The 13,521-nt window shown below is 35.9% G+C and overlaps 1 protein-coding gene and 1 pseudogene across 4 annotated transcripts in view; one reads left to right on the top strand and one right to left on the bottom strand.

Moving 5' to 3' along the window:
- LOC145591861 (uncharacterized) overlaps window positions 1-6,337 on the top strand; it is a 6,695-nt pseudogene extending 358 nt beyond the window's left edge. The window contains exons 2-5 of the transcript XR_014102350.1: window positions 231-3,312; window positions 3,586-3,757; window positions 5,265-5,393; window positions 5,985-6,337. The product of XR_014102350.1 is annotated as an uncharacterized LOC145591861 (transcript). The remainder of the gene's footprint in view (window positions 1-230; window positions 3,313-3,585; window positions 3,758-5,264; window positions 5,394-5,984) is intronic.
- Window positions 6,338-6,698: 361 nt separating this feature from the next.
- LOC145591529 (small ribosomal subunit protein uS2m-like) lies at window positions 6,699-10,737 on the bottom strand. 3 transcript variants are annotated; one of them, XM_081648011.1, is made up of 3 exons: window positions 9,965-10,737; window positions 7,077-7,190; window positions 6,699-6,988 (listed from the first exon to the last, which is right to left on the bottom strand). In XM_081648011.1, the coding sequence occupies exons 1-2, from the start codon at window positions 10,627-10,629 to the stop codon at window positions 7,118-7,120; spliced, it is 738 nt and encodes a 245-aa protein (XP_081504137.1). In that variant the 5' UTR covers window positions 10,630-10,737; the 3' UTR covers window positions 6,699-6,988; window positions 7,077-7,117. The 3 variants fall into 3 exon arrangements, with proteins under 3 accessions (XP_081504137.1, XP_081504136.1, XP_081504135.1); XM_081648010.1 differs by having other exon boundaries at window positions 7,104-7,190; XM_081648009.1 differs by having other exon boundaries at window positions 6,699-7,190.
- Between the last annotated feature and the right edge of the window lie 2,784 nt (window positions 10,738-13,521).

Here is a 13,521-nt window from a genome sequence, read left to right as displayed (position 1 = left end):
CTTCCTCCTTCACCCCCCTCTTTAAGGCATTTGCATTTGATTCTGCTAAAGTGTATACTTGATACACATCACTAAATCAGGTTTTAAAGTAGCTCTGACTTAGATTATTTAGGTATGGCTTGTGTTGGAAAAGCTATCCTGTGGATTTCCCTTGTCTCCGTACTGAGGACATTCTAGTCAAACTACTTGCTAATTGGATAATTTGCATTTTTCTTTTAACTGATCATCAGGTATGGCTTGTCTATTCAGAGATGCTGGCTTGTGGGGTAATGCCTAATGTCTCCACCCATAACATATTAATCCGCTCTTTATGCAATTTGGGCATGTTGGATTCTGCTCTTCACTTTGTTGGGACTGTTGTTGAAGTTGATACTGTCACCTATAACACTCTGATATGGGGTTTCTGCCAGCGAAACTTGCCAGAGCAGGCCTTGGGATGCTTGTCTCAGATGATAAAGAAGGGAATTCCTATTGATATTTGTACTGGTAATATTTTGATCAAGGGTTTTTGTGATGTTGGATCGATGGGACATGCAGAACAGGTTTTAAATAATTTAATCGAATACAATGGTGACAATGTTGATTGTCTTCCTGATCTGATAAGTTTTAACACCTTGATTCATGGCTTTTGCAAAATCGGTATGATGACTAATGCTCTTCAAGTAATGGAAGATGTAAACAAGATGGGTTTACTACCTGACATTATTACTTATAATATTTTACTTAATGGGTTTTGCAAGATCGGGAATTTTTCTGAGGCTAAGAAACTATTGAATATGATATGGGAATCACAGTTAGGTGAACAGTCTCTGTCAGATGTGGAAAATATCCAGATCGATGCTAAGAAAACAAGTTTAGCAGTAGTACAACCCAATGTGATTACATACACAACGTTAATCACTGCATACGGCACCCCAGAAGTTATGCATGAAGCACTGGCTGTATATCAGGACATGGTTAATGCTGGAATCTTTCCTGATCTAATTACATATACTTCCATTTTAAGTGGCCTTTGCAAAAGTGGAAAGGTAACAGAGGCACAGGCTCTTTTTCAGGAGATGAAGCAAATGGAATAGAACCTAATCACGTGTCATCCTCAGCTATCATTCATGCTTTATTAAAATGTGGGAATCCATTAGGCGCATTTGCCTTTCTAAGTCAGATGGTGGTTCGTGGGTTATGTCTTGATCTTGTCTTGTATACAGCTATGATGGATGGGCTTTTTAAGGCTGGAAAACCAACAGAGGCTGAAGACATGTTTAAGATGCTCTTAATGCGTAACATGAGACCCAATCAAATTACTTATTCTGCACTGATTGATGGTTGCTGCAAATTAGGGAACATGAAGAATGCTGAATCCGTGCTGCTAGAGATGGAGGTTTCAGGTGTTACTCCAAGTGTCATCACTTACTCATCTATGATGAATGGATATATTAAAGAAGGAATCCTTGAGAAAGCTTTCGAATTACTGAGGAAGATGATGCAGCAAAATGTGGTTCCTAATTCCATAACATATGGTACTTTGATACATGGGTGTGTTATGGCTGGGAAGCAAGAGCTTGGCTTGGAGTTGTACGAGGAAATGAAATCACAAGATTTAGAAGAAAATAAATATATAGTTGATACATTTGTTAATATGTACAAAAGAAGTGAAAAGATGGATGAAGCAATGGATCTGGTTAAGGATGTCATGTCTAGAGGCATATTGCTTGACCGCTTTAACTACACAAATTTAATGGATGGCTACTTTAAGTTGGGAAATGTGTCTGCTGCTCTTCATCTGGCCCAAGAATTCACTGAAAAAGGTTTAGGATTTGATATTGTTGCATTTAATGTGTTGATGAGTGGACTTTTGAAGCATGGAAAGTATGAACCTGAATCAGTTTATGGTGGTCTGGAACAGTTTAATTTGGTTGCAGATGCTGCTACATACAACACAATGATCCATGCTTATTGTAAGGATGGAAGAGTGGAAGAGGCTCTTAAATTGTGGTCTGATATGAAGGTTGATGGGCTAATGCCCAATAAAATTACCTGTAATATCCTTGTTACAGGATTGTGTAATTTTGATAAGCTGGACAAAGCAATGGATATTCTGTTTCAAATGTCAGCTATTGGTTTCTTTCCGATGCCTAGTGTGCACAGAGCTGTCCTTGCTGCAGCTTCAAAGACCAGAAGGGCAAGTGTAATCATGCAGATTCATGAGCAGCTTCTAGACATGGGCCTTGAGGCAAATTATTTAAGCTATAACACCCTTATCAATGTCTTGTGCAAGCTGGGAATGACAAACAAAGCTTCTACTGTTTTAAAAAACATGAAAAGCAGAGGAATACCAGCTGATATTGTCACTTATAACAACTTTATACTTGGATATTGCAGAAGTAGCCATATAAAAAAGGCCTTTGCAACATATTCCCTATTGCTAAATGAGGGGCTGACCCCTAATATGGTCACTTACAATACTCTGCTTGATGGTGTATTCTCTGCAGGTCTAACGAGAGAGGCAGTGAGATTGATTGATGAAATGAAAGAAAGAGGATTTGTGTTTAATGCTGTGACATACAATATTTTGGTCTCGGGTTATGCAAAGATGAGTAATACAAAGGAGTCTATCAGACTTTACTGCGAAATGGTGTGCAAAGGTTTCATCCCCACGACTGCTGCATACAATACACTTATCCACCAGTTTTCACTGCTGGGAAAGATGAGCCAGGCTAGAGAACTTATGAATGAAATGCAGGTTAGAGGCAGATCACCTAATGCATCAACATATGACATACTCATAAGTGGGTGGTGCAATCTATCCAATCAAGCAGAGCTTGAGAAGATGTTGAAACGATCATATCAAGCCGAAGCCATGAAATTGTGGAATGAAATGACTGAAAAAGGGTTGGTTCCAGGTACAAGCACCATCTCTTCTATCTGTCGCACTTTAGCGAGATCAGGTAAGAAAGCTGCTGCTCTGAGATTAAAGGAACAATACTATGGAAGAGGTCACGTTACAATTAGTCCAAGCAGCGAGGAGTAGCTTAAATCCATTGTTTTTAGGTTATCCTTCTCACATTTTTGGCCTCTTATCTAAGTTGATGCCTAAATTGGCCACATTGCTGAAGAGAGAACGGCTGATAGTGCACTATGATACTCCCTCACTCAAGGAGCTCTCTGAGAAAGCCCTCCCACTAAATATTTTGAGTGTGTGTGCTAGTTGGGTGAGGGTTTCCTTTTTTCCTTGAAAGGCTAATCTTCCTCCCTGGTGGAGACTTGAGGAAATGAGGCGCATTTACTGAATTCAACAACTTCACTATCTTCTCTGTAAGTTAAGCTTTTTTGTACAAGACATTTCATAAGTCATAAGAGTGTTTTTTTCTTTTGTCACTATCTTTATAGGTATGTGTGCCATGTAATTGGAAAGAAACTATTGCAGATTTAAGCAAACAAACAAACAAATAAATAAATAGATCAAAGTTTTCTCCTAATTTTAATGTCATCTCTATATCGTTAATGATTGTTTTCTGAAACTGACAAGGTTTAGTTAGTATTTCTCCGAGTGATTAAGTTTACAACTCCTTTATGGTATTTATGTAGGTAGACATAGTACTACTGGTTGGGCCAGCATAGAGAAGTTTTTTGCCAGTTGAGCAGCCAATCATATTGCTGGAGTTGTATCTGTACAGTCTCAGAAAAAGATGCTATAAGTCTCTTATTGTCTTTGAGAGAGGTCTTCTCATGTGAAGTGCATTTATCGCAAATCTTGTTGGTAAGCATTTTGTCTGAGCTCACTGAATATCCCACTTCTGTTATTTTTGTCGATGGAAGCTAAGTGTGGACGATAAACACCACAAATTCCATACGGAATTGCTTAGATATGCTTCCATTTTTTCGTTCATTGAGCCCTGAGCTTGTGGTCCTCCTTGATTTTAACTATCCCTCAGGCAATAGAGGCTGCAATGCTGCATCCATAAATAAGTCCAGGTCATTTTAATTTGGTGCAACTACTTTTTATTTTATTGAATCATGTTAGAGACTTCAATCCAATGTGTCGTGTTTTTGCATCCCCCCCCCCCCCCCCCCCCCCCCAAAATAAAAATAAATAAAAAAACAAAAAAAAAAGTCAAGGAGTTGGTCTTATATATTTGACCTGCTTGTCTTCTGCGTACACTCATCATGTAGCTGCTCTTGTAATAAATATTCATAGAATTTAGGATTATTCTGATGGAATGGGTTTGATACCCAGAGGTTTGTATGTCTATAGGTGAAACATCATCAGTAATTTTATCCAATTGAACTTATTCTGTGAAAGCAATCCTTCAGAGCCACGGGCCCACAGAAGCACACTTTCGCCTGTCATTTACAAAAAATCATTAAGTTCTTCTGGAGTACCAGAAGAAATATTTTAATGACTCCTTTGATCAATTCCCTGACTAGCCTTCGCTTCTGGAAACTTCTGTTACCATTTTTAACAAGATTAACCACCCTGTAGCTCATATAAACACAACCCTGCCATTCTCCTTTTGACTGGTTCTTCATTTCGTAGACTCATTGTTGGGAGTCAAAATAGGTGGTTTGTCAAATCAAGGCTCGATTCAAGATCTTGAGAAACTTTTGCTTTGGGGGAAATTTCACAATTTTTAGTCTTGATAGCATAGTGGATCAGTGGATAATAGCATAATACATCTTTAGTTAAGGCAGCTGCTTATCTTCTCATATTATCTTTATTATGAATCTTGTAGGAACATGAATTACACGAATGCTTACTGTTGAGGGAATTTATAACCCCCATATTTTGTTCATATTTTCCAAGTTAGAATCATTGAGCATTGTAAATGTTGAGTGAATTTGCATAATATTTTGAGGCAGTGAGCAGTCAGAAGGATTTGGTTTATGATTCCCAAAGACTGTAGTCCTGCTGGACTCAACCCACCTGCCTTGCCTTTTGTCTCAGTTCTCAATGCCCCAACTTTTAAAGTCTGAATACCCAAAAGAGAGAGGCACTTGGGTGTTAAAAATAAGCTTTAATTATGATTCATGATGTATTGAAAAATAGTGGTGCTCTGATTAAAGCCACTTATGATTTCATGAAAGTCTATTTGAGATTTATCACCCTTCAATCACATCTAGGCCATATGTTGCTTAGGTCCCAAGCTTCACTGCTGAGTACTGAGTATTGTTGGCTTCTGAAAGAATTAAACCTGACCTTTTATAGTTTTATGTGTTTTTCTAGTGTATAAACACAACATGATTCTTGGTATGTCTTCTGATGGTAGGGTCACTAATGGAGTTACATGTGAAGTCTCCCATGGTGATCTGGCGGTGTATGGGATGACAGTGGGGAAGATAGACAGAATAAGCACCATTGTACTTTATCTTCAGTTCTTCACTTAACATCAATTGAGGTATCACTCAATCTACTTGTTCATGAAAAGACTGCTTGGTTTTGTTGAGGATGCTGGTCATCCTTAAATATAGGGACATTTTGAATATGCATGCATGATTGCTTTTAAATATAGGGTGTGAAAATTTAAAGGCTGATATTATCTTATTCTTCTTGTTTAAAAAAAAAAAAAAAAAAAAAAAAAAAAAAAAAAAAAACCCTTACAATGTCAATAATGTCTCCTTATTCTTTTTTTTTTTTTTTTTTTTTTTTGACTTGCGTAGTTCATTGTAATCTCTCTGAGAATTGGGAGAATTTTGATGAAAACTTCTGCAACAGATACTAGTCTAGATTGTTCTATCTAATGACAGATGTCATTGTTACCGAAAGTACACTTATTGTATCTTTGATCTTTTGCATAGAGAAGCGATGGACTGGTCTATGATTATTAAAAGTGATTTAAGTTTCAAGAAGCAATACAATCTGAAAAGCACATCAGTTTTATTTTTCCTTGTAGACTTGTATTTCTATTGCTACTGGTAGAGTCATAGCAGATAAGCAGTTGTGTGTGTTCTTTGGCTGCTCAATAACTCACTAATCTCCTTTATTCTAGAATATAGGAAGGCTGCCTGTAGAAGAAATTGCTTAATTATATGTTTCAATGATCAACAACAAGCTGCACAAGGAGGTTGCTGATTTCATTGTGATTAAGGTGATATTGCTGGAGAGAGCCTGATTACATTTTGAAGCTTCCACAGGGATTATTAATTCATTAAGGAAACTTGCATATGTGAACGTGAAGTTAGCTTTTCATTAGTGCATGTATAGAACATATTATTAAGGCTACATCAACATGGGAGCTTATGCTTGATTAATGTGTTGAGAATTTTGGTACTTAATACTATGCAGAGCACAATATGCATTTCGTACTTAGAATTTTATGCAGAGCACAATATGCATCAATTAACCTACTGAACTGATTGATAATTGAAAACTATTTTATGCTATTCACACGGTCATGAGTCATTTAGTAAGCTTTTCTTACAAAATAAAGAAAATACTCTATCAAACACATATATAGTGTAGTTGTACATCGACATTTTCCGTATACACCTTTTGTCCCACTAGGATTGCCCCGTTTAAATTGTTTAGGACTCTCTACATCTAGGAAATCTATTACGAGGTAAAAGCCATTAGAAAATCAAAATTTACTTTTATTGAAACATCAACCTAGGAGGCTGGCTTAAGCTTTCAGGAACCAAAGCATAACCGCGCTCTATAACTCAAATGATTATTAAAAGTTACAGAAAACAGCACGGGGCTGAGGGAATTCTGTTAAATCAAATTTGACTTCTGCAATAATGGATTTCAACATGTTATAATGGAACATACAAGAAAGAATTTATACAAAATTTGTATTCTAACACTTATAAATAGGAAAAATTAGCATGAGAAACACCTCAGCTATAGTCTCGAGCAAGGATCCGTCTCGAGCAAGTCCTAACAATAACATTCTACCAGAATATCACATGGCATCAACTACTTCACGATAAACTGAAACTGTTCCTGTTCTTCCTAACCTTCTGATCCATCAAAAAATTATCCACCCAAAAGCCTCTGTAAAAACCAGCAACATTACATTAGCAGAATTCAACAGAGCTGCTCTTGGACCAATTCATGAAGAAGCAGAGCAGATGCAAATTACACTACAAAGCAGTCTTTAGATCGATACCAAACGTAATAGCATCAAGCATCAGCAAGCTTCAACTCTTGCAAAGATTGTGGAGATTGATCATCTTCTGTCACCGTAGCTTCCTCACTTCACAATAAGGATGGTACACAATGAGACAAAACAAATCATCCAATGGATTCCTCCATGTATGAAGAAAAACAATCCCCAAAAAAACCATTGCAAATACACATAATTACGGCTTGATATTAGCAAAATAAAAAATAATAGACATTGGCTGCAATTTACAATATGTGATTGGTAAATAAGATTGTGAAATCATATTTTAAAAAAATAAAAATAAAAAAAATAAAAAAAAAATAAAAAAAACTCATAAAAGCCTTTATAACTCAATTTGTAGAGTACTTATGCCTTTCCAAGTGCACATAATGGAAGTCTATCTAGCTGTTTAGTTCTGTTTCTTGAAAAATTATTCTCCAAACTCCTAAACTCGGAAGATTGGCACATGTTCTCATTCTTCCTGCTCTCTCCGGACTATCTTTACGGAATTCCCAGTACAGATTTATAATTGGCCCTTTAGTTTGCTTGCTACCAATCTAAGCTATATTTCCTGAAATTATAATCAACTCCATCGCGCTTCAGAAATAAACAGAAAACCTATCTCGCAATGAGAGTAAAGAAATGGTGCAAAAACAAATTAAATAAAATACAAACTCTGAATTGCCTAAAAAGGGAATAACTTGAAGGTTGAATTACCCCATTTACCAAACTATTTGAACTCAGACAAACCTAAAAGTTTAAACCTCGACTTGAGAAAACTGATAATTAGTTAGTCTCTTCTCTCCTTAATTTATACTGATTCTTCTGTGGTGGTAAAATTGAAACTAAGTCCAAACAATGAATTGTGTTCTGCATTATGCCAAAATATCATTATGGGAAACACTTAATACTCCGATGCTGTCCCATAATCCAAATACCTATAAAGAGGCTAAGGCTTCTATCTAGGACATGGTAAAGGGGGCTGGATACATGTAGGGTTGTACAATAACAAAGAAGTGGCTCCCAATCTTCCCATAAATTGTTTTTACAGCAAAAGTCCATATCTATACCATTTGGGACTTTTACCACAAGGAAACTCAATCTAAATTCCCATCTAATATAAAAAGACAGAAATAGAAATCCAAAGCATAGCACTATAGCATATTAGCATAGCACCATCCCAAACTTTATCCACTAAACTCAGATATGCGGCACATAATCTGATTCTTTCAATTCTCTCCAAACTATATTCACATGATCATCATATATCAAATATATATTTTGTACAAAACTACCATCTACATGAATCTTCAATCATTAATATATATTTAGCTTTCTAGTCGAGCAAATCTACCTCCTTGGGTTCAATTCATATTTAATATGCTTCAACTTCAATCAGAACATGTGTGGCAACAGAAGTTGTATACGGTGAAAAAAAAATAATACAAACATACCTACATTGCCCAATGCCCACAAACAACAAATTTTCCCAAATTTTAGACAATCTGATCAAGAAATTCTTAAAAAATCTAGGGGAAAACCACTCCTCTACAAACCTAGTATACAAATTTCCCCGACCCTCTGGCCAGCAAATTAACTTTGTCTTATAATAACCTCTCATTAGTCTCATGGCGTAAACCAAATTAATTTTTTTCTACAACTATATATAAGGCTAATATATTCGTCACTTTTGCTCTGTTTGTCTAATATCTTGCTCAAATCATTAATCTGTACTATTGCAACCCTATCCTTCCATGTCTCCATTTCTTATAGTATCCCCCTCCACAAAACAGACAGTAACTGCTACAATCCATTTGATTAGCTGGAGTCATTAACTCCAATGCCATATTATTTCGCGACTACATTTGGATAGTGGAACATGAGAATAACAGACTCTTAGCATTTTCTTTCCCGAAACAGCAAGCATTGCTCTAACATTTACATACTACAGCTATATATCATTATAAAAACACATACTCCAGTCTTTTAAGATCAACCATCAAAATATTATTATTCTAAAGTGCAAAACTACTATGATGTAGCAACATCCCAAATAGGTATAAGCATTCATCAACCTATGATAATAGTATCAACATTTCAATACATAGAAGAAACCAATTCAAAATATAGGTTATGTTTGCCTTGTTAGTTAAGGAAAAATACGTTTCTAAAAAAAATTATACTACAAATTCCTTACCTTTGGGTTGTCAAATAGAGAATAATTCAATCATAAATAACTTACCAAAATGAGTATTAATTTTTAACCTATACTCAAGAACGGATTATCATACTTACCATTGCATGTTTTTCTTCCTTCTAAACCTCTCCCACGCCTCCATCCCCTGCCCCTAGGCTATCTAGCTTCTACCCTTCTCTCACATTGTTTTGTTCATTGAATTGGGCCCAATAATGGAATATAAATATATCCAAGGAACTAAAACACAACCATGAGCTAAGTCAAGTTTGTTTCATCAAGTCCACAAAGTAAGTCCCCAAAACCAACTTTCATTACGCCAATTTACAAAAAGATTTCTTCCCAAACTCAAATACAAAGCCCTTTTCCCCAAGTCCCCCACCCCCCAAGAAAAAGAACCAAATTTGATCATTCCGTGATAATCAACCACTTAGAGAAAGACAACCACAGCAGCAATTCCTCAAATCCCACAAGTTTTTCTTTCTGGCCACATTCCCCAAATTTCTCCAAAACGAATTTGCACAAGTTTCATGGACAATGCAAGCAAAATTCAATTTTCCACAAATCCAGCCTACCAAATTTGATCACACAAACACAATGACTACCCTAAACAATTTCACAATTCTCAATTCAATTCAAATTAATACGAACGAGGTAACGATTATCTTACCCCGGTGAAGCATCAGCGGCGGAAGCATGAGTACCCGAAGCATCACCCAAATTCAAATTCAAATTCTTCTGTTCAAGCAAGAACGTCTTAGTAATCAAATTACAAACCCTATAAACAAACTGAACAGAATCATTACACGGAATCGGGTACGTAATTTTCTCGAAAACCTCCCTCGGAACACTCGAATCGACCAACCCAATAACCGGAATCTGAAGCCGAGCAGCCTCATTAATCACAGACGACTTCCTCTCAAAATCCATAATCACAACACAATCAGGAGGTTGAGCGGGAGCAAAACAAATCTTCTTATTCCTAGACCTAAACTTTTTAGGGCTAGAAGAATTCGTCAAAAAACCCCCTAATCGCCAGTACTGAGCTTGAGGAGAGAGAAAGGAACCATGGCCGATCTTGCGAGTCATATGATCGAAAATGTCGTCGAAAAGGGGGTTAGTGTTGACGAAGAGGAAGCGGGCTTTGCCGCGAACAAGGTGGGAGATGAAATCGAGGGCATTGCGAAGGGAAATTAGGGTTTTATCGGAATCGATGATTGAGGTGCCGTTGCGACTGCCATAGATGAAGGGCTTGCAATGGTGGGCGGTGATGCGGCGGCCGAGATGGGCGTTGGTGCTTAGAAGCTTCTGGATTACCACTGAGTGAATTGACATTTTGGAGAAGAAAGAACAAGTGAGTGTGTGTGTTTTTGTGTTGTGTGTGTAGTTGAAAATGGAGGGTTTTGGGTTTTGTATACTTTGATTTCTCTTTTGCAATGTTTGGGGTGGATGGACTAGAACACATGTATGACTTCCTATAGGGTTATTGGGTCGGGTTTTGGGTTCGGGTGCTTGCGATGTGAAAATCGAGTATTGAGTTTTTAAGGGGGTTCGGTTAGTGAAGCTTTTAACGATGAGAGAGATGGAATTGGATGGAGAATATTTTTTATTTGAAAAAAGACTACACATCATTAAGTGTATGTGAGCCCCACATACATTTTGAGTTTGCGATATATAATTGGGTGTTTAAAAACTATATAAAGACTTCAAACTATTTTTGAATTCAAACTGAAGGGGAATATTATTCTTAATGAAAAAGCTGGACGGAAAATGATACTCTCCTTCCATTACTTTGTAAACGTTAACTTATTATTACCACTATTTCTGAAAGATCGTGACACTTTGAAATATGTGTCCAAGGTTATAAATTTTGACCATATACTCATTATTACGTATTTCAAAATATAGTCATGTGAGATTTTATTTGAATCGTCTCAATTAATTTTCCAAATATCACCTTTGTATATTTTTTTTTTGTAATGCAAAATTAGAGATATTATTGTTTAATATTACATTACACTCATGCAAATAGTGACTGTAAAGAACCTTCAAGAATACAGGTTGTATATTTTATGATCGTTTTTATTGTATTAACGTGACAAATAAAAGTGGTGTTGAAAATAATAAAACAAATCGAAAAGGATGTCCAATGTAGCCAATACTTTTGCAATGCCAAATTGTGATTTGCATGCAAACATTAATCATGAACGCTGACATAAAGGACAACTTCTCTCAACATTTTACATGAGTGACGAGGAAGAGTTTTCTCTAAACCCATTAGTTGTCTAAGCCAATGGTGGTGGTCATCAAATACTCATTCATGCACAATTCTCATACGCACTTATACCCATATACTGTTGAAGCTTAAAGGTTTTGATGATGATAGACTTAAACTCAAGCAAACTCGACTAATAAAGATTTCTTTAAGTGTTTGGTTAAGAACAGGTGAAGTGGACCTTGGTGGTGGAAGAGTAACCTTAACTAAGAGGACATGAAGAGAATACTTTAAGAAGATTAAACAAGATCGATAAAAGAAGAGTTTCCTAACAGGAACTTAGTTCTCTAACAAGAACTACCTAAGTTCCCTAACAGGAATGTTCCCTAACAGGAACTTGAAGACAGCAGGAACTTGGTCCTGGTCCGCGTGAAGCCCAAGCAATCTTTGAGTACAGAATAAACGGCGCAGCAACTTAATTTAGTTAAGATTTTATCTTCTAGATATGTTGTTAAATATGTTAAGTAGGATATGCATGAAATCTATTAGAAGCGTGGCAAAGGCTTGGCAAATTTATTAAAACGGAAAAAGATAAAAAGATAGATTTTAGGAAAAGATTTTCTAAATGATTTATATCTTAAAAACTGAATATCAAAAAGATATCGTTCTTTTTGATAATCTTTCCTTATCTTGTTTTCCGAAAAGATTTTCTTTGAAAATAATTTATTTAAAATTGTGTTTTAAGATTTAGTTAATTTAACATAATTATCTTTTGAAAACCCTACTTGCTATACAAGCTATACTTGTATAAATAGTAGAAATCTCATTTCATAGTTTTGGTGAGTTTATGCTTGAAGAAATCATTCGTGCTTTAATTGTGTAAGTTTGCCAAGCTTATATCTTTGTCATATTAGTTTCGGGTTTCATGCATAGCTTGCCTAACATATACTAGTGTCATATATTTTGTATTGGTTGGGTTCTTGGGTGAGTGTGTGAATTATATTTTGCATATAGTGTGTAAGCTTCTAGTGTAAGGCTGAGAGAGTACTTTGGGAGTACGAGTGAATCTAAGTTTGGGACTAAGATTGGGTAGGATAGGGGCCTACTGTGTAGCAAGTTCAATGTGGAACTTGTGAGTAAAGGTCTGTGTATAATAGGTTGTAATTTGGGATTGCCCTATTATAGTGAAGTGATTTGGTTTTGGAAATCCCTTAGAAGGGTCGAGGTTTTACTTTTAGTTGGGCCCTAGAAAGTTTTCTCGTAAAAATCTGTGTGTATTGCAAATTCCTTTACAGTTTATTTATATTCCGCAAAAGGTAGCTATAGGAACTCAGTACAATTCACCCCCCCTCTTGTAGTGTTCGTCTCAACTAACATATACTCTCATTTGTTACTCTAGTCAATAATCATTTCTTTATCATACTTGTACTAAAAAAGAATATTAAAAAAAAAAAAAAACATTATTAGTCAATTTTAGCAGGACAAGTGGCGAACCTTAATCCTTTGCCCACCTTTTGCCAAAGGTCAAGGTCGTGGCCATAACCTGATCATAACATTTCTCTCTCCAAAAACGATGAATTATTTTGTAAAAAAAAAAATTTAATATTATTTCATCTTCTCTCTCTCCATGGCCACTACAAAAAGGACAACCAATGGGTGTGCTCTAAGAGGATCCTCCTATCCTCTTGCACATCCATGAGAAACCTTAAAGCCAACCAAAAAGTGAGCTAAAAAGATGAAAATCCTATTGATGCTAAAGCTTTAAGCTAACAGAGGGTGATTGCGAAAGGAAGTTTATGGAGGAAAAATACATCATTTGAAAAGCCTATGCGTACAATTGAGTTTGCACATTATAATAGGGTGTTTAAAAATTCAAATGGATGATTTAAACCATTTCCATTCAAATAATTTTATTTTTTATTTTATTTTTTATTTTATTTTATTTTATAATTATTTAGCTTATAAAGTCACAATTTATCTTCTAACATTTCTTCATTACAATGTATAAATTG

The sequence above is a fragment of the Chenopodium album genome, chromosome 18 (assembly GCF_948465745.1).
Source record: "Chenopodium album chromosome 18, dcCheAlbu1.1, whole genome shotgun sequence".
NCBI lineage: Eukaryota > Viridiplantae > Streptophyta > Magnoliopsida > Caryophyllales > Amaranthaceae > Chenopodium > Chenopodium album.
The sequence above is the reverse complement of the archived record's forward strand: the minus strand, read 5'-3'. Positions and strand labels throughout refer to the sequence as shown.

Coding starts and splice junctions, on each gene's coding strand:
- LOC145591529 (XM_081648009.1), bottom strand. CDS start 10,629: ATGTCAATTCACTCAGTGGTAATCCAGAAGCTTCTAAGCACCAACGCC. Junction 7,191..9,964: donor GCCGCTGATGCTTCACCGGG/GTAAGATAATCG, acceptor CTTATTGTGAAG/TGAGGAAGCTACGGTGACAG.